This window comes from Dreissena polymorpha, chromosome 4 (assembly GCF_020536995.1).
Source record: "Dreissena polymorpha isolate Duluth1 chromosome 4, UMN_Dpol_1.0, whole genome shotgun sequence".
Taxonomy (NCBI): Eukaryota; Metazoa; Mollusca; class Bivalvia; order Myida; family Dreissenidae; genus Dreissena; species Dreissena polymorpha.
In genome coordinates, this window is record NC_068358.1 from 134,964,003 (window position 1) to 134,986,870 (window position 22,868).

General features: G+C 34.8%; 1 protein-coding gene across 10 annotated transcripts in view; it reads right to left on the reverse strand.

The window, feature by feature from the left end:
• Nucleotides 1-22,868, reverse strand: part of LOC127876686 (phospholipid-transporting ATPase IA-like) — a 110,674-nt gene that overhangs the window by 22,687 nt on the left and 65,119 nt on the right. For 9 of the 10 annotated variants that reach the window (XR_008048028.1, XM_052422082.1, XM_052422085.1 and 6 more), the window contains 10 exons: nucleotides 21,577-21,801; nucleotides 20,910-20,957; nucleotides 19,706-19,796; nucleotides 19,226-19,290; nucleotides 17,027-17,116; nucleotides 8,840-8,922; nucleotides 8,145-8,328; nucleotides 6,449-6,559; nucleotides 3,807-3,881; nucleotides 437-559 (listed from right to left, as the gene is read on the reverse strand). Coding sequence is in view for 9 of the 10 variants with exons in the window: in XM_052422082.1 (XP_052278042.1) it covers nucleotides 437-559; nucleotides 3,807-3,881; nucleotides 6,449-6,559; nucleotides 8,145-8,328; nucleotides 8,840-8,922; nucleotides 17,027-17,116; nucleotides 19,226-19,290; nucleotides 19,706-19,796; nucleotides 20,910-20,957; nucleotides 21,577-21,801 (1,095 nt within the window). In the remaining variant the exon portion in view is untranslated. Of the gene's footprint in view, nucleotides 1-436; nucleotides 560-3,806; nucleotides 3,882-5,242; nucleotides 5,318-6,448; nucleotides 6,560-8,144; nucleotides 8,329-8,839; nucleotides 8,923-17,026; nucleotides 17,117-19,225; nucleotides 19,291-19,705; nucleotides 19,797-20,909; nucleotides 20,958-21,576; nucleotides 21,802-22,868 lie in introns of all 10 variants that reach the window. The other variant, XM_052422081.1, reaches the window with a different exon arrangement.

Consider the following 22,868-nt stretch of genomic DNA (forward strand, 5'->3'; position numbering starts at 1 on the left):
AATATGATATCATTTCAAATGCTGTTGGGTGAAATCATTGTTTATTATCCGTATAGATGGAAATGTACCCAATAACGGAAATGTAATGGTCCATTGCCCTTGGACTTTTATCTGCAAGGTTTTATGACCTTAATCCGTTTGTTAAACACATGAAGTGTCAGCTGATAAGTGAAAACTGGGCCAAAATCTGGTGAAAGAGCATTGTAAAATAGACTTTCTTAAAATTTTGAGCATTAAATTATGAACAAAAAGCAGAATGTCCAAAAATGTTGAGTCAAGAAACAAAACATTTTTGCTAAAGAGGGGGTGACAAAAAACAGAAATTACGGTACAGTTGACACTTGAATCTGAAATATGGGCACTTTTTATAATTATGAATTACAGTATAAACTAATTTTATTTTAATATCATACACAATCAATACACGTTTACTTACTTTAACATTAAATTGTTGAGCATTTTGTGACGACTTATACAACTCTGGAAATTTGATTCTGTTTTCTGCGCTGATGCTCCGGTCAAACAGTCCCATGGCCAGGGGTGGCGCAGCAGTAAAAATCTGGGGGGTCAAGGATGGTAAACATTATTAAGCAAAGGCATATATTACAGTCTCTAATCAGTTCAGTATTATATATATTTCAAATTAACAAAAATCATGCTGAAACAATTCATAAATTAATTGCTATTATCTTGTTTTCTAAGGATATTTGAACTCAAAAAGATGAAGAAAATGTTTAAGATCAAAGTCTTGGCTAGTGATATCAATAAACTATAATTCGACAAGGAACATATTATTTAAACAAGAGGGCCATGATGGCCCTGAATCGCTCACCTGACTAACCAAATACAATCCCAACCCAGATTTCATAAAGATAAACATTCTGACCAAATTTCATAAAGATTAGATGAAAACTGTGACCTCTATTGTCTACACAAGGTTTTTCTATTATTTGACCTAGTGACCTAGTTTTTGACCCCAGGTGACCCATATACAATCCCAACCCAGATTTCATCAAGATAAACATTCTGATCAAAGTCTATAAAGATTGGATGAATGTGACCTCTATTGTCTACACAAGGTTTTTCTATTATTTGACCTATTGACCTAGTTTTTGACCCCAGATGACCCAAATACAATCCCAACCCAGATTTCATCAAGATAAACATTCTGACCAAATTGCATAAAGATTGGATGAAAACTGTGACCTCTATTGTCTATACAAGGTTTTTCTATTACTTGACCTAGTGACCTAGTTTTTGACCTAGTAACCTAGTTTTAGACCCCAGATGACCCAAATACAATCCCAACCCAGATTTCATCAAGATAAACATTCTGACCAAATTTCATAAAGATTGGATGAAAACTGTGACCTCTACTGTGAACACAAGGTTTTTCTATTATTTGACCTAGTTTTTGACCTAGTGACCTAGTTTTTAACCCAAGATGACCCAAATACAATCCCAACCCAGATTTCATCAAGATAAACATTCTGACCAAATTTCATAAAGATTGGATGAAAACTGTGCCCTCTACTGTCTACACAAACAAATTGTTGACGAACACACACACACACACGCACACACAACGGACGCCGGACATCACACGGTCACATAAGCTCACCATGTCACAGTGACAGGTGAGCTAAAAACTTAACTTGAGCTTTGTCACAAACATGACTAAAAATACCCCCCACACACACACACTGATGAGCCATCGGCACAGTAGCATGGCTAAGTTCAAGGGCACATAACTCAGTCATACATGATTCAATGCACAAGAAAAATATGTATTGCAAATCTACACTGCATTCTTATGACATATGTCAAGTTTCAAATCAATAACTTGAGAAATATTGAAGCAGTTTGCTTTACTAACGTAAAACATACTAAGCTCAAGTGCACATTACTCAGAAACACAAGGAGCAAGAAAAAGGTGCGTCATGCATCTACACTTAATGGGGATGATATATAACTATCGGCAGTTTACAGGGCTCAGCCTCCGTTCATATTTGAGGGAGAAGTGACTTCTCCCTCAGCTGAAATAAGGGAGAAGTGAGGCAACTGAAAGGAGAAGTGGTTTCTGTTCAGCCTTTAATAAAAAGTTCAACTCTTCATTTATTGTGTTTCCCTCATTAAACCATACCCATCATCATTAATCAGAACAACTCACTATAGGCAGTTTGGTGGGAAAACATTAACAAATACAAACTAATACACTTAAGTGTTCATGTTGTGATATTATTGTATATAAATGAATTTAATTAATATACTATCGGTCAATATCTGGCGCCAAGTAAATCTCAAAAAGAGGAGAAGTCACTTCTCATTCATTTTATTAGAGGGAGAAGTTCATTTGTCCAGGGTGAAGTTATCTCCCACGTCTCCCTCAAGGCTGAGCCCTGGTTTAAATCAAATCACTTGAGAATGCAGAAGTTGTTTCCTCGACAAACTAACATTTGATAAGAACAGACCAACAAACAAACCAACCGACCGACCAACAGCGTCACTCCAATATACCCATATACCCCGTCTAACTTTTGTTGGGGGGGGGGGGGGGGTTACAACAATAAGTATAAATACATCTTAAAAACATTGTTGCATTTGTACATAAACTATTAGAAAACACAATAAGCTGACATACATCTACTGTCATATTTTCCAGTCAGTAAATTAAACACTATTCCTAATTCCCATCATTTTTTCAAATTTTAAATGCTACAATTATATAAAGAACAAATAAACAGCCAATTTCCTTGTGGAACAAGTATCGTTGGAAACGATGGATGCTCCCCAATGATGCGCTTTGTCAATCTATGTGTTAATAACCACCTAAAAAAATCTATTATTAGCCTTGGTGACCTTGACCCCCATGACCTCAAACCTCATCAAAAGGTAGAGGTCCATGCAAGGTACCTACATGCCAACTATGAAAGAGATCAGTAAAGTAGTGAAGGTCCTATGAGAAACTGTAACAAAAGCGTGACGGAAAATCTATTATTAGCCTCGGTGACCTTGACCTTGAACCCAGTGACCTCAAACCTCATCAAAAGGTAGAGGTCCATGCAAGGTACCTACATGCCAAATATGAAAGAGATCGGTAAAGTATTGAAGGCGCAATGAGAAACGGTAACAAAAGTGTGACGGAAAGAAGTAAGGAAGGAAGGAAGGAAGGACAAACTGGCAACTATATGCTCCGCCGAAATTTTATTAAATAATAATAAAATTGAAGCATGATCACAGCAACAAAAAACAAAATTGAATGGTAAACATCTGCGCATTTATTGAATTCTTACTAAAAATTTATGTTTTGTTCACAAATTACATTCAGCTGAATAAAGGCAGGCAAATTTACAGTCTGGAAAATACGGCACTCTTGTTCATATCATATACTCATGCAAACTACAAAAAGACAAGGTTGAGATAAAAAAGAAGTCAGAGTGGAGGAAAATTCTGTCCACTGATTTTGGACAACAAGATTTGTGCATTACATTGTGACAAACCTCTTGACAGGCTGGTTGGAGCTACACTGGCCACATTTAGCATAAGACCCATTTTCGCTCAAGCTGCTCATTGTCATATAACTTCAATAAATCAATTTAAATGTGTAAGAAAAAGAATTAAATTGTATGTGAGAAAATAAAACATCAATCTTTCTTAGACTGGCAGAATGTTGTTCAAGAATTTTTTATCTTGCCCCTTTACAGATGATCGTAGAATGTCCATGTATATTCATAACATATTGATGTGTGCAATATAAGAATAGTGCATACATATATAGTGTTGTGATTTCTTTAAATGTCACCTACCACATTGTAAAATCCAATTGTCCATCTTTCAAAGAGAATCTGACCAGAAAAGCCATTTTGCAAAGCAAACCAGAACTGAAATGTACAGACATAGGGTGCATTCCAGGCAATTAGCACAATTTCAAAACTAGTCAAGATCCAGTTTGCTTTCAAACCATACTCTAGACATATATATGCATATTTTATTGGTCACAAATTATGTAGTCTTCCACTGTAGGCTATAATTATGGAATTATAATTTCATTTGATCATATGAACAAATGTAAGAAACATGTATCAGAATGGAGTAAAATTATTATGGCCTCAATTATCATAAATCAATTGCTGAAGACAAGAATTGAAAAAAAAATTGCCTGCAGATGCCAACAACTAAAATAGAATAATTTGTGACCAACAATTTTATTTAGTCATAGTATCAACGACATGACAACCATTGACAATATTAATTGCATGCAGTTAAAAGTACAAGTACATAAAGCTAGCATTCCATCACTCACTTCTTAATTTTTGTCAATATCAATATCCCTTTAAACCATTATTATTTGTGCTGCATTTATTTTCATTGCTTTCATTGGTAGACCAATCCATAAATTTAAGCTACTAATGAGAAATTACGTCCTATGTTTGATTAATTTAAGACTTAATTAGTTTTCATTTCATGTGAACTTATCTAATTAGGAAAATTTAATATCATTCAATAGGAACATAACTATATTTAAATTACCCTTTGGAGAACAGGAATAATCTAAGACATGCAACTGAAGTAAATTAACCTTTTAGCTGCTTTTAAGCAATAAGCAATAAGAATCCACAGAGAATATGATGTTCTTCAGCACCAATTATAAAACTAGTGCTGTTGTTTTTTAAATTACAAGACAGATTTAGCTGGTAGATTCTTTAATTGAGCCCTATACATGAAATAAAAAGTCAAGGCATTAACAAAAATCAACAGTTCCAATAATATTAATAGAGATAATATTTAAGAAAAACTTACTTTTTTATGCATTTAATTAAGATTATGTAAGAATGTTTTGGTTATAATGGAAATACATGTATACTTTTCTTTACTCTTAGTAAGAACATACTATTTTAATAACTCCAGCAATTGCATTTACAGAAACTATACCAATTTGCTGTAATCATTGACTGTTTTCTTTGCAGTTTTTAGAATTATATTGATGAGATGTCCATTACAAAGTCTTTGTTTTTAAGTTTAACATATTTAAAGAGTTTAAAAAAATGGGCAGATAAAGAACATAATAAGAATAACAATAATCATTAAAATGCTTATGTATGAAATTCAGGAGAGCAGCTAAAGAGTTACTATACTTCAGACATTCTATCAATTATTGCTTAACATTTGCACAGCAGCAAGAAACAGTTTATGCACACAAGACTGAGGTTTCCAGACATATCAACTGAACGTGGACACATACCACATTGTAAAGCCCAATGGTCCACCTTTCAAACAATATCTGACCTGAAAACCCATTGTTCAGGGCAAACCATAGCTACAAAAGACAACTGTGTGTATAGTATTAAACATGTTTATGTAGAATAAACAACAGGGTTTTGGTCCTGAATAATAAAAAGAAAGGTAAAATCACAAATTTTTTCCAGCAAAAACATATATCTTACCTCAATAACATAATCAAACCACATTTATTGACATAGAACACTAAACAATGTACCCAAAATGACAATTTTCGTCAATACCAGTTTACTACAATGGTCATTAATCATAATGTAAATTTACCAAAATGACCATTAACCTTAATGTCAGTTTACCTAAATGACCATTTACCTTAATGTCAGTTTATCTCAATGTCAGTTTATCCCAATGTCAGTTTATCTCAATGTCAATTAACATAAATGACCATTTACCTCAATGTCAGTTTATCTCAATGTCAGTTTATCTCAATGTCAGTTTATCTCAATGTCAGTTTATCTCAATGTCAATTTATCTCAATGTCAGTTTATCTCAATGTCAGTTTACCTAAATGACCATTTACCTCAATGTCAGTTTTTCCCAATGTCAGTTTATCTCAATGTCAGTTTATCTCAAAGTCAGTTTATCTCAATGTCAGTTTATCTCAATGTCAGTTTATCTCAATGTCAGTTTATCTCAATGTCAGTTTATGTCAATGTCAGTTTACCTCTAAGATCCCATGACAATTCATGCCAATTATTTACCCAATGACATATTACTCATGACAGTTAACCCCAATGACAGATTATCTTACAGGCAATTAATTTAAATATGATAAATGACAACAAACTGTTAATTTGATAGAAATTGCCGAAGTTCATTAATGCCATTAAACAAGTGTCGGCCTAGATGACAGGTAATCCCAACAATAGTTAACTTCAATAAAGGTATATTTCATGGACAATTAGCCTCAAATATACTTCACATTGATGATTGTTAATTTAAATTAAGTTTTCAATTATGATTGTTTATTTCAAGGACTTACCTTGATGTCAGTTGACTATAATCAATTTAATAAAAGTTCACTTTAACAACTAATGATTATTAACCCAAATGAATGACAGTTCACCCAGAATGAGATTTTACCTTAATGACAATGTATCCGTGATGAAAGTTTATCTAACTGCATGACAGACCCTAAGCGTTAGTTTACCTCAATGACATAGAGACAGATGTTCTTGTAGAAGGAGTAAAGGATCAGCTTACAGAGGCGGTTATAGCTCCAGGCACCGTGTACCAGTAGCAGCTTGTTCAGGAACCGGAACTAGATACAAGTGAAAACAGGCTTTAATGCATGTGCCTAAAGTGGTGTCCCAGATAAGCCTGTGCCTTTTTGCTTGTATTGCATTTTTTGTTTAAATGAGGTCTCTTCTTAGATAGTTTTTTCTTTAGGCAAAAAGTGACGTCCCTGATTAGCCTGTGAAGACTACATAGGCTACTCTGGGAGGACACTATACACTGGGAGGACACTATACACTGGGAGGACACTATACTCTGGGAGGACACTATACACTGGGAGGACACTATACACCTCGAGGACACTATACACTGGGAGGACACTATACACTGGGAGGACACTATACACTGGGAGGACACTATACTCTGGGAGGACACTATACTCTGGGAGGACACTATACACTGGGAGGACACTATACTCTGGGAGGACACTATACTCTGGGAGGACACTATACACTGGGAGGACACTATACACTGGGAGGACACTATACACTGGAAGGAAACTATACACTGGGAGGACACTATACACTGGGAGGACACTATACACTGGGAGGACACTATACTCTGGGAGGACACTATACTCTGGGAGGACACTATACACTGGGAGGACATATACACTGGGAGGACACTATACACTGGGAGGACACTATACTCTGGGAGGACACTATACACTGGGAGGACACTATACACTGGGAGGACACTATACACTGGGAGGACACTATACACTGAGAGGACACTATACACTGGGAGGACACTATACACTGGGAGGACACTATACACTGGGAGGAAACTATACACTGGGAGGACACTATACACTGGGAGGACACTATACACTGGGAGGACACTATACTCTGGGAGGACACTATACACTGGGAGGACACTATACACTGGGAGGACACTATACACTGGAAGGAAACTATACACTGGGAGGACACTATACACTGGGAGGACACTATACACTGGGAGGACACTATACACTGGGAGGACACTATACACTGGGAGGACACTATACACTGGGAGGACACTATACTCTGGGAGGACACTATACACTGGGCGGACACTATACACTGGGAGGACACTATACACTGGGAGGACACTATACACTGGGAGGACACTATACACTGGGAGGACACTATACACTGGGCGGACACTATACACTGGGAGGACACTATACACTGGGCGGACACTATACACTGGGAGGACACTATACACTGGGAGGACACTATACACTGGGAGGACACTATACACTGGGAGGACACTATACACTGGGAGGACACTATACACTGGGAGGACACTATACACTGGGAGGACACTATACACTGAGGACACTATATACTGGGAGGACACTATACACTGGGAGGACACTATACACATATGCATTAAATGGGATATACCCAGATCAAGGCTTTAATAAATGTGATATTCACTATTGTTATGTTAAAGTTAATTTATGTTTTTGGATATATACCTATTAACTGTAACAGGCAATTGCATCCATTATATGTGTCCAAAAGTTTTATAAAAAACATTAATTAATGTTTATGCTTCAAATGCGTTACAAACAGCATTTAACCATCATATTTATCAAATTAACAAACAAAATGTAATCTCACCTGAGCTATTGCGTAGTCCGAGGCACAAGCCGCCTGCAATCCCTCCACCCCGCTGATGCCGACGCCGACATCTGCTGCCTGGATCATGCCCACATCGTTAGCGCCGTCACCAATTGCCAGTGTGATGGCCTTGCAGGATTTCTTCACCAGTTCCACTAACTCTGCCTTTTGCAGAGGTGACACTCTGAAATAAGTGGTCCCTTAACTCTTTTAGTGCTGGAACCAAATTTTGAAGGCCTTTGCAAACAGTTTGGATCCAGATGAGACGCCACAGAACGAGGCATCTCATCAGGATCCAAACTGTTTGCTATTCTGATAGTATTCTTTGAAAAAAAAATTGAAGAAAATGCTAATTTTAGAAATTCTGCAGAAAACATTTTAGCCGACGACAAATTTCCCAGAATGCAAAGGGTTTAATTGTTCACAGAATTTGGATGTGTCCAGCATTGTGACAAGACTTCTGTCCAACAGGTTTCATGTTTAAGTCTTACCTGTTTTAAGACACTCATAAATACAATATTCAAATAGGTCGTTTTATAAAGCTGGTCTTTATATGACTTAACATGGTTGGTAGCCAATTTGTTTTCAAATGAAATTGTATTTGGGGGAATCATTACTGCTCAACAAACAAAGAGAGTGGCATAATGCAGGTGGTCTGAACCAAATGTTGGGAACACATACATTGTAATACCTACCTACAGCAAATGACAGCTCTACATGAGATGGCAATATCCAGGAAATCTTGTCGACAGTCACAAGATAGGGCATACTTCAACGTCTGAAGAAACAAATGATAAATCATCAACATTCAGAATGTCCAACTTCATTAGAAAGGCGATGATTCGTGATTTCCTGAAACTGTAGTTAAATCTTGATGACATGATTTTTAAAGTTACTAGTGACTATTTGTTTAAGTGATAAATGTCAATAAGAACATGCAATCTTAGTTAATCAAATGTGAGACAAGATCTCTTGTCACCTGTATTATGATTTCTCTCCTTAAATTACAAATACTGAAAAATTATAAACTTTATAAAGGGCTTTTTTGTAGTTGCCCCAGACCAACCCTTCAATTAAAAGAGTTGAAAGTCAGCTTGTTCAAAAAGAAACTTAAACAAGAGCATCACATAACGGGTGTCAGGCTCGGCTTCCGTGCAGTTTTGAATAAATGAAAGCTTGTCAGATTATTTTTTTAGAGGTCAAAGTGACCTTGACCTTTGACCTAGTGACCCAAAAATGGGTGTGGCATGTAGAACTAATCAAGGTGCAGCTACATATGAAGTTATAGAATTGTAGGTTGAAGCACTTTGAACTTAGAGCCAATGTTCAAAACCTTGACAAAATGTTAAGGTTTTAGCACGATGCGGACGACACAACACGACGATGACGAGCTGGCTATAACAATACCTCCGGTTTTCTCCGAAAACAGCCAAGCTAAAAATCAAGAAAATCTCTCCAATAATAACATAAAAGATATTGCAGGAATGCATAACACTAGGTCTACAACTGCTTACAAAATCTTTATCAACAACATTTTACAATTGCATCAAAAAAACACAAATGATACCACCAACATTGAAAATGAAATAACATTAAACAAACAAATATTAGATGGAATCTATCATACACATCTCAATGGAATAATACTAAGAGCGCGTGCACAGCATGTTGAACACAATGAAAAATATACAAAATACTTCGCAAACATTGAAAAACGTAGAAGTGAACAAAAAACTGTACACAAATTAGTAGTCAATGGCAAAGATATAACAAACAGAACTCAAATACTAGAAGAAAATAAAACCCTTTTTAAAAATACACATCACGCTTTAAATCAAGAAGAAAAACTATTGTGTGACGGATTACTAAATGAATATGAATGTGGATTAGCACTAAAAGAAATGCAAAATAACAAAAGTCCAGGATCTGATGGCATCACCATTGAGTTTTATAAAATATTTTGGAATGATATCAAAACACATCTAATTAAATCACTAAACTATTCATATAATAATGAAAACCTAACTATGCTTCAAAAACAAGGTATAATATCACTCATTCCAAAACCAGGAAAAAACTTAGAATCCTTATCGAACTGGCGCCCAATTAGTTTACTAAACAATGATTATAAAATTGCAACTAAAAGTATAGCAAACAGAATAACAAAAATATTACCAGCAATCATTTCAAAATCTCAATCTGGTTTCATAAAAGGACGTTACATTGGTGAAAACGTTCGTCTTATCCAAGAATGCATAAACTATTTCAACAATTCAAATAATCCTGGTCTAATATTCTTTGCAGACTTCGAAAAGGCATTCGATTCGCTTGATCATTCATTTATGTTCTCTTGCTTAGAAAATATGAACTTTGGTAAAAGTCTCATTCAATGGGTCAAACTATTCTATACCGATATTAACAGTTTAATCATTAACAATGGCTTCTTTTCAAACAGTTTTAACATCGAACGAGGGGTACGACAAGGATGTCCACTTTCATCATCGCTATTTATTATCTGCATCGAGTATCTATCACATCTGACATCAAATCAAATACAGTCCAACCTGCCCGAGCGACCGCCTGTTAATAGCGACCAACAGTCAATAACGACCACACCGATTTCCTCCCGAACGATTTCACTATATATTGAACCTGCGAATAAAGCCCACCTGTGAACAAAGACCAACGACCACCCTTTTACATTCCCAAATCTCCATTTTGATAGCTTACAACGACCACTGCAATCATAAAAATCAACGATTTCGCAACTTTCAAAAAACAAAATGACCGCCAGGACGCTGCGTAGTCACGTGATACACATCTTACCAGTGGACTCGTCGGTTGCTATGGAGATATTGGCAAGTGACAGTTTATTGCACTCGATAGCAGTTGTTTGTTTATTTAACATGCATTGCTAATTGGTAGTCGCCTGCTTCTTTTATGCATTTGACAGTTTGTCAAAAGTGTAAAAATTTGCCTTTGTATTTAAGTGACTCGCGATTAGTGTACTAATAGCCGAAAATATCAAAGACAAATTTGGCGCTTTCATAAACTCATTAAGGAAATTAACAGTTTCATATCATTTACGATGCCTATTAAAGACAAACATTTTAATAGTCATTCTCTTCTTAAATTTCTGTGTAATAAGACGTTCATAGATTATAGAAGAGTAAATTGTCAGTTCAAGTTAACCATCATGGCTTCCAAGCATAAGTTCTTGACGTTGGAAGAACACGTTAAGGTCATTAGTTTGTTAGGTAAAGGACACAGTTGTAGACAAGTGGCTAGTGATCTTGGTGTAGGAAAAACTCAAATTCAGAGCAATTTAAAGCGTTAACATGAGATTATGGACGAATTCGAGGAGAACGTAAACTGTGAAAGTAAACGCCCTAAGCGTAAGTCGGAATCGCGTCAGTGAATGACTTAGTGCATAAGTGGTTTGTTGACGCAAGAGCAAGGCTCTTGCCTGTGTCTGGACCTATGATCCAGGAGAAAGCCTTGAAGTTTGCGTGTGAGTTAGGATATTTGGACTTTAAGGCTAGCAATGGCTGGCTCGAGTCTTTTGTAAAAAGAAACAGCATTGTATTTAAGATTCAGAGTGGTGAGCGGGTTGAAGTCAAGAGTAGTGTCAAGCAGAGTAAAATAAGTGATTTTTTTAAGTGAGTGTTTTGATTTTGTGTGTCTTGAGTGGAGGGGGACGGGGTCGTAGTGCTTATTGTGTTTTGTTGTTTCTACTTGGATGTTTTCAGTCTTATATAAATATCAGATGTCATTTATTGTCCATTATTGTCAACTTTACTGGTTGTGTAGTAGTGATTCATGTATTTCATGTATAAATGTTTGCTATGTTATGTGTATTTTGTACTTTGTTCTTTGTAGAATTACATGTACATGTACGTATACATGTATGTCAATAGTTATTTATACAGTATATGATAAAATAAATAAATAATAAAAACATAAGGGAATAGAAATACAACATGTAATAAATATACAAATGTAAAACAAAACTGTGTATTCAAATCTTTATTTCATTATACATGCATAAGTATTCAAACATTTAAACAATAGAGCACATACATAGATAAGGTACCTGTTAAAAAACTACTCGCAAATTTTGCAAAGTTTCGATCGACCCTGCGAATAAAGACCACCTGTGAACAAAGACCACAACGACCAAATCCCTTGAGTGGTCTTTATTGGCAGGTTGGACTGTAAACACATAAAAGGCATATCACTAGAACCTGACGAAGAAATCAAACAGTCCCTATTTGCTGACGATGCAACTTATTTTTTAAACAACAATTACCATTCTTTCCATAACCTAATAGAATCGCTAACCCTTTACGGAATGACATCGGGTCTGAAACTTAACAAAAGTAAATGTACTGTGCTACGAGTAGGTAAATTAAAACAAAGTAATGTCCAATATAAAAAAGAAATGAAATTTATTTGGACATCCGATGAAGCCAAAACGTTAGGAATTACTTTCACAAATAATGAAAAAGATACAGTTCTTAAAAACATACTACCTAAATTTCAGAATTTCAAAAACTGCTTAAAATCATGGCATCACCGTAAACTTACACTAATCGGAAAAAACACAGTATTGAAAACATTTGCACTTCCTAAATTAATTTATGTATTAACAGTCCTCCCAAATCCACCAAATGCTATTATTAACGATATAAAATCAGCAATACTTAATTTCATATGGGACGGTAAGCCTGATAAAATAAAACGAACTCAGTTAATTTAATCTGTAGAAAATGGAGGTATCCAATTAACGAACATTGACTCATTCTTGAATGCAATCAAATGCAGCTGGGTTAAAAGATACCTAGATAATACCAATACGAGTAAATGGAAATTATTTTATCAGAAAATCCTAAAAAAGTATGGTGACTCCTTACTCTTTGAATGTTACATCAGCAATACTATCTTACATGAAATTGCAAACGAAAACATATTTCTGTCTGATGTTCTATCAGCATGGAGTGATGTCACTCATAACCTAGAAACCCAAACCAGCAGTTAAACTATTCTATGGAACAATAAAGACATAACTTCAATCAATAAGACGTTTTTCTGTTAAGATTGGTTTGAACGAAGCATTAAATATGTCGACCAATTATATGACTACAGAATTAGGGATTTCTACTCTAAATGATATATGCTACAAATACGGAATACCTTCAAATAATTTTCTGAAGTACTACACATTAATCAAAAGCATACCCATACATATTAAATCTGAAATCAATACAAATAATACACCATGTACTCAAACAACATTCGTAGAAAATATACTTGGAAGAAAAAACAAAACAAATAAAATATTTTAAACACTACAAATTAAAAACCCTACAGAAAACTAAAAAACCCAAAACAAATGGCAAGTCCTTTTCGGAGTACATGAACTTAATTGGAAACACATATTTACCATGCCATATAAAGCAACTATTGAAAGCACTCTGAGAAATTTTCAATATAAATACATCCATAGAATTATAGCTACAAATAAATATCTCTTTAAATGCAAATTATCTAACTCAAATCTGTGTGACTTCTGCAGTGAAAACATCGAAACTATAGAAAACCTTTTTTGGGAGTGCAAACACATCCAGCCTATTTGGAATCAATTAACATCTTTTTTTGAACAACAGCAACTAAACGTTAAACTATCTTTCTTAAATGTAAGTTTCGGAATTTACTCATTGAAATCAAAAGACTGTAATAATATTGTGAATTTTATTCTTATAATGATGAAATTGTTTATCTTTAACATGAAATACAAAAAACAAGTACCAAATTTTAATTGTTTTATCCATAGTTTTAAACTTAAAGTCCAGACTGAGAAAGAAATAGCCCTCAGTAATGACACATTACAAATCTTTGAACAAAAATGAAATCGGATTAAATTCTCATGATGTTTGTCCACTTATATACATTTCACTCTAAAATATTTTTGTATATTTTTTTTTTCAATCTTATAAGATCATTGTGAATATATAACAAAACACACAAGTCCAGTATGCTTTCTTCCGGATTTATACAACTCATCATTTTTCATAACTATTCTTCTGTTATTCTTTTCTTTTCTCTTTAAAAAAAAAATACATATTAACATATCTTGTATAACATGTCTGAACTTTATTGCTTTGTACAATCACTATGTTGTATATATACATGTATACATTGTATGTATTATATTGAATAAAAAAACAAACAAAAAAAACAACAACAAAAAAAAAACCAAAAAAACAACATTTTATATTCAATAGTACATAAAAATGTTCAGTGGGGACAAACATGGAGAAAAGAAAACTGAAGTGCAAGACAACTTCTAAAAGCTAAGCACAACAGCTAACTTCAGAAAGGGTACAATTTGTGGTCTGAATTTTTTATAAAGCTCAATTCTGAAAAATATACATCATTAGAAAGAAATGCATAATTGTTCAACAATACATATTGGAAATATTATTGGAAGTATTTCTGTAATATTTGTCTGAAATGATCAATATATTAACCAAGACATCATAACTTAACATTTGAATATCTCATATCATTGCATACAGCAAAACAATATGCTTTATATAAAATAAGACAATAAGATATATACAATATGAGCTTGTTAGGTAAGAAAATTATAAATGCTTAGTGAATAAATATAATTAATGGAATTATGTCTATGGAGACACATTCACTATGATTGTTTGTCACAATGATAATATTTCTGCAAAATCATACCAGTAAAATTCCTTTTTCAGCAAAGAAACATGTAACTTCAAAAGACTGGTCTGGAGCTAAGACCCATTTTTGCATGGTGTGGCTTAAATGCATAGTCATAATATTTTTTAAGTATACCTTTGTAGTGTTTTTAGACTCTATTATACTACGGTAACAATAATGATATGACATAAAGGACACATGGATATATATTGATTAGATGTCAACATTTAGACGGAACACCGTATACACATGACAGATTTGTAGGAACGCAGGATGCCATGTTGCCAAGCTACAGTTACAAAATCCAGACAACGATCATACTTTATATTTGGCTGAATATTTCACATGTTCAATGCCCACTGGGCGATGGTGTTGTTTATGACAGTCACAAGATAGTGCGTGACACAGGCTCTGTGAAAACAAACACATACTGCTGCTGTTGAAGCAACATAAAAGAATGACCTTGCTGTTAGCACAATACAAAATGGTTTTCATATTTTCATAGCGGATTTATATTCTGATATCACAAATCTTCAATTACAAATACAAAATCTTGAAACATTTTCTTAATGAACAAAATAAAAATGAGATCTGGAATAAAATCAACTACAGAAAACAAGAATATTGTCAAGCAATATGGTCCCCTACCGGTGAAAGTCCACCATTGTCAGATTTTTTATTTGTTGTCATAGCAACTAGAATTTTTGAGGTAGGAATAAAATGAAATGACGTGCATAATCTCCATATTGTCATCTATCCATGTTTAAAGTTTCATGAAAAAATATTAAGAACTTTTAAAGTTATCGCAAGATCCAGACAAGTGTGACAGATTGACTGACTGACGGACACACAGAGCGCAAACCATAAGTCCCCTACGGTTTCACCGGTAGGGGACAATAAACGAGACATCAATAAACCAGACTAAACACCTTTCTGAAGTTAGGGTTATTTTTGTGCTAAAGTAAAAACAAAAGTGCACTTTGTGAACAGCTATAGTCCAGCTCATAACAAATGTAGTTCTAAAGTGTTCTATAAGTCAGAAGTCTTGCTATTAATTGTGTATTGCTCAGAAACTGCGGTTAGCAAAATTATTTTCAGAGGTTAACTTAAAATGTATATTAGAAGAAAGCAAGTCGCAGATATTAAAAATAAATTGTATTTAACCAGATCTGAATAGAAACATTATAGGATAAATTAACTATTTTGTTTACATTTTGGCTCAATTGGCAAGGACAAAAACTTTTAAAAAATCAGTCCTAGGAAACTGTTACCACACATTTAACCATTTAAGTCACAGTCCATTAACAATATATATACATTATAATAGGTTAATGCAGATACACAAACTATTTCATGAATTTAATATTTTTATTATCTTTTTTGTGCAGCCTAAATTGATGGGCACTTCAAATGATATTTTATGTCTTTATTCAATGCCGCTTTTGCTATCATATATGTGTATAGTAATTGATTGAGCTGGACTGTTCTAGGTGTGGTGTGAGGACAAACAGACATGTACACTACATCCACATTATATCTAGCACATGAAATACTACTAGTATCTCTATGGCCATAGAATCTTTTCATAGAATAATAAAATACAAAGAACATAATTAACTAGCCCATTAATAATGCTTAAAGGTGCTTATTGATGGTATTTCCTATAAATAAATACAGGAGTACCAAAAGGCATATTCACATTATGCTATGAAGATATTTTTCAAAAAGCAATAAAATATTTATTTTTGAAAAAACCCACAAGACAACCTTTATTTATAGCAATCTTTCAAAACAAAACACTGAATTTGCCATTAATAGACCCCTTTTAAAGTGGGCAAGGTTAACACCAGCCATTTTAAGAACTGAACCCTTTCCTGCTCAGAAGCAAAGCGACATTGGCTATATGCATACAGCATAAATGTAGGACAGCCTGCGTATAACTCACAGTTTGTTCAGGTTGTATGCCGTTTGCCACTCATCAGTATCAAAGGGTTGGAAATAATCCCTTTAAAACTTGAATCTATTTTGAATGGTCTTAAATTTGCTTCAATTTACTAAGGCACTTCAAACACGTAAACTGTATATCTGAGAGGTAAAGGGTTAACCAGACAGGGTACCAGCCATTCTAAGAACTCAACCAGACAGGGTACCTTGCCATCAATGATGAGCGCCACCTCGTTGTCCTTGCGTAGCGACTCTCCAAAATCCTCCACGTGCTTACGTAGCTTCTCACGTGTACCCTGTGCACGCACATAGGTTACATGTCATTAAAATGTGGTTGCATGTTGGTCAATTCGTTACACATGATATAAAGCCTAATATAGCATAACTTAATAGCAAAGGCCAACAAGATGTGTTTGTGAAACACAATGTCCCCCTATATGATGTTTGACATTGTAGGATGACCTTGACCTTGTGAAGGATGACCTTGACCTTTCACCACTCAAAATGTGCAGCTCCATAGAGCTGCAACGATTCGATCCGATTCATCGAAAATCAATTCGAAATGCTTCGATTCGATTACGATACCAAACCTACCAAATTCGATTCGATTCTTTAACATATATACATAAATATACATAGATACGTAAAGCGCGCTGTATTCTGACTATTGATACAGGAAGGTGTAGGTTTTATATTTACCTGTAATTACGACGCGCGCGATTGGTTGCTTATTACTTTAGTCATCCAATCAATAAGCCCGTTACGGTCTACTTTCGGAAAAAGCGTCAAAATGGCTGAACAAGTTGTTGCCGACAAATTAAATTATCAGATGCGCCTAAGAAGCTAAAATCAAAAGTGTGGCAGTATTTTGGGTTTCGGGATGGTAGCCCTACCAATAAAGCAAAGTGTAAACTGTGCTTCATGGATGTGGCGTACACTAAGTCCAGCTCAACCACTAATCTAATTTAATGCAATATGTCAAACGCAAACATAACGTTGATTTAGCAAGACAATGAGGTCGCACAAGTGCAACTACTCAAGTCGCCAGCCAGAAAAGTAGTTCTATTTCTGTTGGAGTTTTGTTAAGTTTATTAGAGAATGTGATTTGTCCTACAGGTAACAGGTGATGCTGTCATGGCACAGTGGTTGACATGCTTATAGCGGTTTTGGGTAAAGATGTAATAGCGATAGTACTACCATTCAACTGATTCCAGATACGTTCTTATGATTATTTATTTATTTTTTATATTATTGTGCAATCAACACAATCTTCTAGTCAGAAGTTTTTATATTAAAATTGAGTCCTCATTTGCTATTATTTTTTATGTGTTTTATTGAAATCACATTTGAACAGAAATGTTAATTTTGAGGCATAAGAGTGAATATATGATACAAATAGGTTTGAAGATGAATCGAATCGAAAAAATCGGTATCGGAGTGTCTGAAATCGAAATCGAATCGAATCGAGCTGTTGGTGAATCGTTGCAGCTCTACAGCTCCATGAGATACACATGCATGCCAACTATCAAGTTGCTATCTTCAATATTGCAAAAGTATTCATAAAATAAGCGATTTGGGCCACATATATTTGACCTCTGACCTTAAAGGATGACCTTGACCTTGACCTTTCACCACTCAAAATGAGCAGCTCCATGAGATGCACATGCATGCCAAATATCAAGTTGCTATCTTCAATATTGCAAAAGTATTCATAAAATGAGCGATTTTGGTCACATATAATTGACCTCTGACCTTGAAGGATGACCTTGACCTTGACCTTTCACCACTCAAAATGTGCAGCTCCATGAGATATACATGCATGCCAAATATCAAGTTGCTATCTTCAATATTGCAAAAGTATTCATAAAATGAGCGATTTTGGCCACATATATTTGACCTCTGACCTTGAAGGATGACCTTGACCTTTCACCACTCAAAATGTGCAGCTTCATGAGATACACATGCATGCCAAATATGAAGTTGCTATCTTCAATATAGCAAAATTTATTGCAAAATGTTAAAGTTGGCGCAAACAGACAGACAGACCAACAGACAGACAGGGCAAAAACAATATGTCCCCCACTACTATAGTGGGGGACATAAAAAGAGCAAATTTAAAATCAAGTACAGATAGGCAAGTGCGGTAATACAGTTCACACATTTGTCAATAGGTTACATATAAATACAATAACAAATTAAGTACTTACAAAATGGGACAAAAAGAGTATTACATATTCATAATCTTGAACATCAAGGCAAGTGATGAAATTACACAGTTTAAATCATATGAATGTCTCCTATTGTGACTATGAGCCGATTTTTGGTGAATGAAGTCAGCTTTCAATCATAAGTGTTTACTACAATACAGATCGGATGTGAAGATAGTGTACAAGTTTCACACTTACATCCAGATTGAATTCATTGACAATAAGCAATGGCATGCCCTCTCTGAGCAGTTTACACGAGTAACCTGCAACAAAACAATCGTGTATTAAGAGGTCAACTCAAAAATATATATTCAGTAAAAATGTCCTTAATAAAATTGTCATCAAACAGGTTTTTAACTTAACTTTAAAATGTGTAGCTATCAAATGAATATTCAAGTAATTGCAGTTGGAGCTATGATTAACCCTTTGCATGCTGGGAAAGTTGTCTTCTGCTTAAATGTCGTCTGCTGAATTTCTGAAATAAGCATTTTCTTCCATTTTTTTCCAAAGAATACTATCAGAATAGCAAACAGTTTGGATCCTCATAAGACGCCACATTCTGTGGCGTCTCATCTGGATCCAAACTGTTTGCAAAGGCCTTTAAAATCTGGTTCCAGCACTCAAAGGGTTAACAATTGCACCGTGAATGTTCAATTTACCCCAACAATTACAACTTACCAATGTTAATTGCAGTCTCTTGTTTATCACCAGTTAGGATCCAGATCTTGATATCTGCCTTTGCCAAGTTAGCAATTGTCTCCGGGACACCCTGTTCATAGAGACGTAAATTGTTGCAAGTGTATCTTTGGTAAAAATTATCAATAAAATCTAATCAACTTTGTATAACATTATATGCAACATATTTATCATGTTCAAGTTCTTTATAAAACTCATTTCTTTGTATAAGGAAAATGACATTTAAGGTAACTGAAAGTAAAATTAAAAATCTATGATAATTTACGTTATTTTAATACATTATTTACTAAAAGTACACTAATCATGTACAAAGGTTGTTTTTCTAATCAAAAACATGTAAACTAAACATATCTGTAGAATTAAAAGTTTAAAAACAAGAGCACCGCATAACAGTGCCACGCTTGGCTGCGAAAGCTTGTCAGAATTTTTTTTTTTAGAGGTCACAGTGACCTTGACCTTTGACCAAGTGACCCTTGGCGTGTAGAACTCATCAAGGTGCATCTACAAATGAAGTTTCAAAGTTGTAGGTGGAAGCACTTTGATTTTAGAGCCTATGTTAAAGTTTTATATTAGAGGTCACAGTGACCTTGACCTTTGACCTAGTGACCCAAAAATATGTGTGGCGTGTAGAACTTATCAAGGTGCATCTACATATGAAGTTTCAAAGTTGTAGGTGGAAGCACTTGGCTTTAGAGCCAATGTTAAGGTTTTAGCACGACGCCTACAACGGACGGCTGACGCCGGACGACGAACTGGCTATAACAATACCTCGGGTTTTCTCCGATAACAGCCGAGCTTATAAGGCATAGTCCACTGTTACTGACAAAGAGGAGATCTGAGTGGTTTGCCTTTATACAGGAGTGCTTTTTCCTAAATGTTGTTAACAAATAAGCCATTATGCAAAAAATTGATCTCATGCCATATATGGCCACTATAGCTCCCGACCTGCCTGTGCAGTCCCACAGTCTGGTCAAGAGCTTGCCTGTCCACTTTAAAGTTACACAAAGTTTCTTGGTCTCATAAGCCCACTGGGTAGCTCCTGACAAGACTGCGTAGATGCGCAGGCTGGGCTGGGGATACTCTGGTCAAATATGCCAAAAGACCCCTTATCCAATGACATGGGTCAAATAAGGATGATCTACATGCTAGGGATCTTTTATCACTGGCATTCCCATGAAAGTTATACCTCCTGTAGTTTGTCTTCAATAGCTGTTGCACCAAGTAGACTTAGGTTCTGAAAAAAACAGATAATACCAATACTAGTGCTCAAAAGAGAAGGTTAGGGGACATGGCTCTTTACTTTAAAAACGGGATTTCATGCGTGGTGACTACTAAAAAGGGCCTTTTAGATTTAATTTAGCAATAATTGATGTTCTGTATTAAATTTCATTACTTCCCACTTATTTCATCTGTTTAATAATTGATATAAGTAGTATCAAGATAAAGCAAGTTTATTTTTCTGTAAAATTAATAAGTTACAATGTTTTATTGGGCAAAAGCAACAACTTAATTTGTAACACTCCCAGTCACACATGATCATGCTTTTCATGGAGAGCAATTTAACCATGATATTAAAGTTTATCAAATACGCCCACATTTTCTACATTTCAACACTAAGTTTTTTTCAAATTTTCTGTATTTAAACACAAAGTTTGCTCATATTATCTGTATTTTAACACAGAATTTGCTCACATTTTCTGTATTTTAACACTAAGTTTGCTCCACATTTTCTGTATTTAAACACAAAGTTTGCTAACATTTTCTGTATTATAACACACAGTTTGCTCACATTTTCTGTATTTTAACACAGAATTTGCTCACATTTTCTGTTTTATAACACTTAGTTTGCTCACATTTTCAATGAGTTCCGCAGCCTCCTCCAGTTTGCGGTCCCTGTTCTGCAAGGATGTACTGGCCTTGTAGTATGTGTGCTTCCATTCCTCGTACACTTCCTCCGTAATGTCAGTCACTGCAATGCACAGGGTACGTAACCCAATGTGTGCAAACTGCTCCAGGTGCTGCAGAGTTATCTCACTGTACTGCTTGCTGGACTCGAGACGCTCGTAGATCACTGTATCCTGAATGGATAGGAATGAGTCCAGCTATGAGATAACGGGACTTAAATCATGTGTGTAAAGTGTTGTCACAGATTAGCCTGTGCAGTCCAAACTCGGATTGGAATGTTTAATAGTTACTGAGTTAGTACATACTGTGTTGACTTAAATGGGATAAGAATGTTCTATAGTTACTGAGAAAGGACAGTGTTTCCTAAATACATATGTTGATACAGTTATTGAGTTAGTAGACTGCTCACCTTAATAAGATAGGAAAATATTACATTTAGTACAGGGCTGTCCTTCATAGAGTAGAAATGAAACACAGTTAGTTCAGTATTGTCCTAAATGAGATAGGAACGTAATACAATTAGTTCAGTATTGTCCTAAATGAGATAGGAATGTAATACAATTAGTTCAGTATTGTCCTAAATGAGATAGGAACGTAATACAATTAGTTTAGAGCTGTCCTTAATGATATAGGAATGTAATGCAATTAGTTTAGTGTTTTTCTAAATGAGCTGGGAACGTAATACAAATAGTTATGTATTGTCCAAACTGAGGAAGGAACATTAACCAAGTAGTTAAGTGTTGTCCTAAAAAAGACAGGAAAGTAATACAATTAGTTTAGTGTCGTCCTAAATAAGATAGGAACGTAAAACAATCAGTTTAGGGCTGTCCTAAATGAGATAAGAACATAAAACAATTAATTAGCTTAGTGTTGTCCTAAATTAGATACGAACGTAATACAATTAGTTTAGTGTTGTCCTCAATGAGATAGAAACGTAATACAATCAGTTTAAAGCTGTCCTAAATAAGATAGGAACGTAATACAATTAGTTTAGTGTCTTCATAAATGAGATAGGAACATAATACAATTAGTTTAGTGTCTTCATAAATGAGATAGGAACATAATACAATAAGTTTAGTGTCTTCATAAATGAGATAGGAACATAATACAATTAGTTTAGTGTCTTCATAAATGAGATAGGAACATAATACAATTAGTTTAGTGTCTTCATGAATGAGATCGGAACATAATACAATAAGTTTAGTGTCTTCATAAATGAGATAGGAACATAAAACAATTA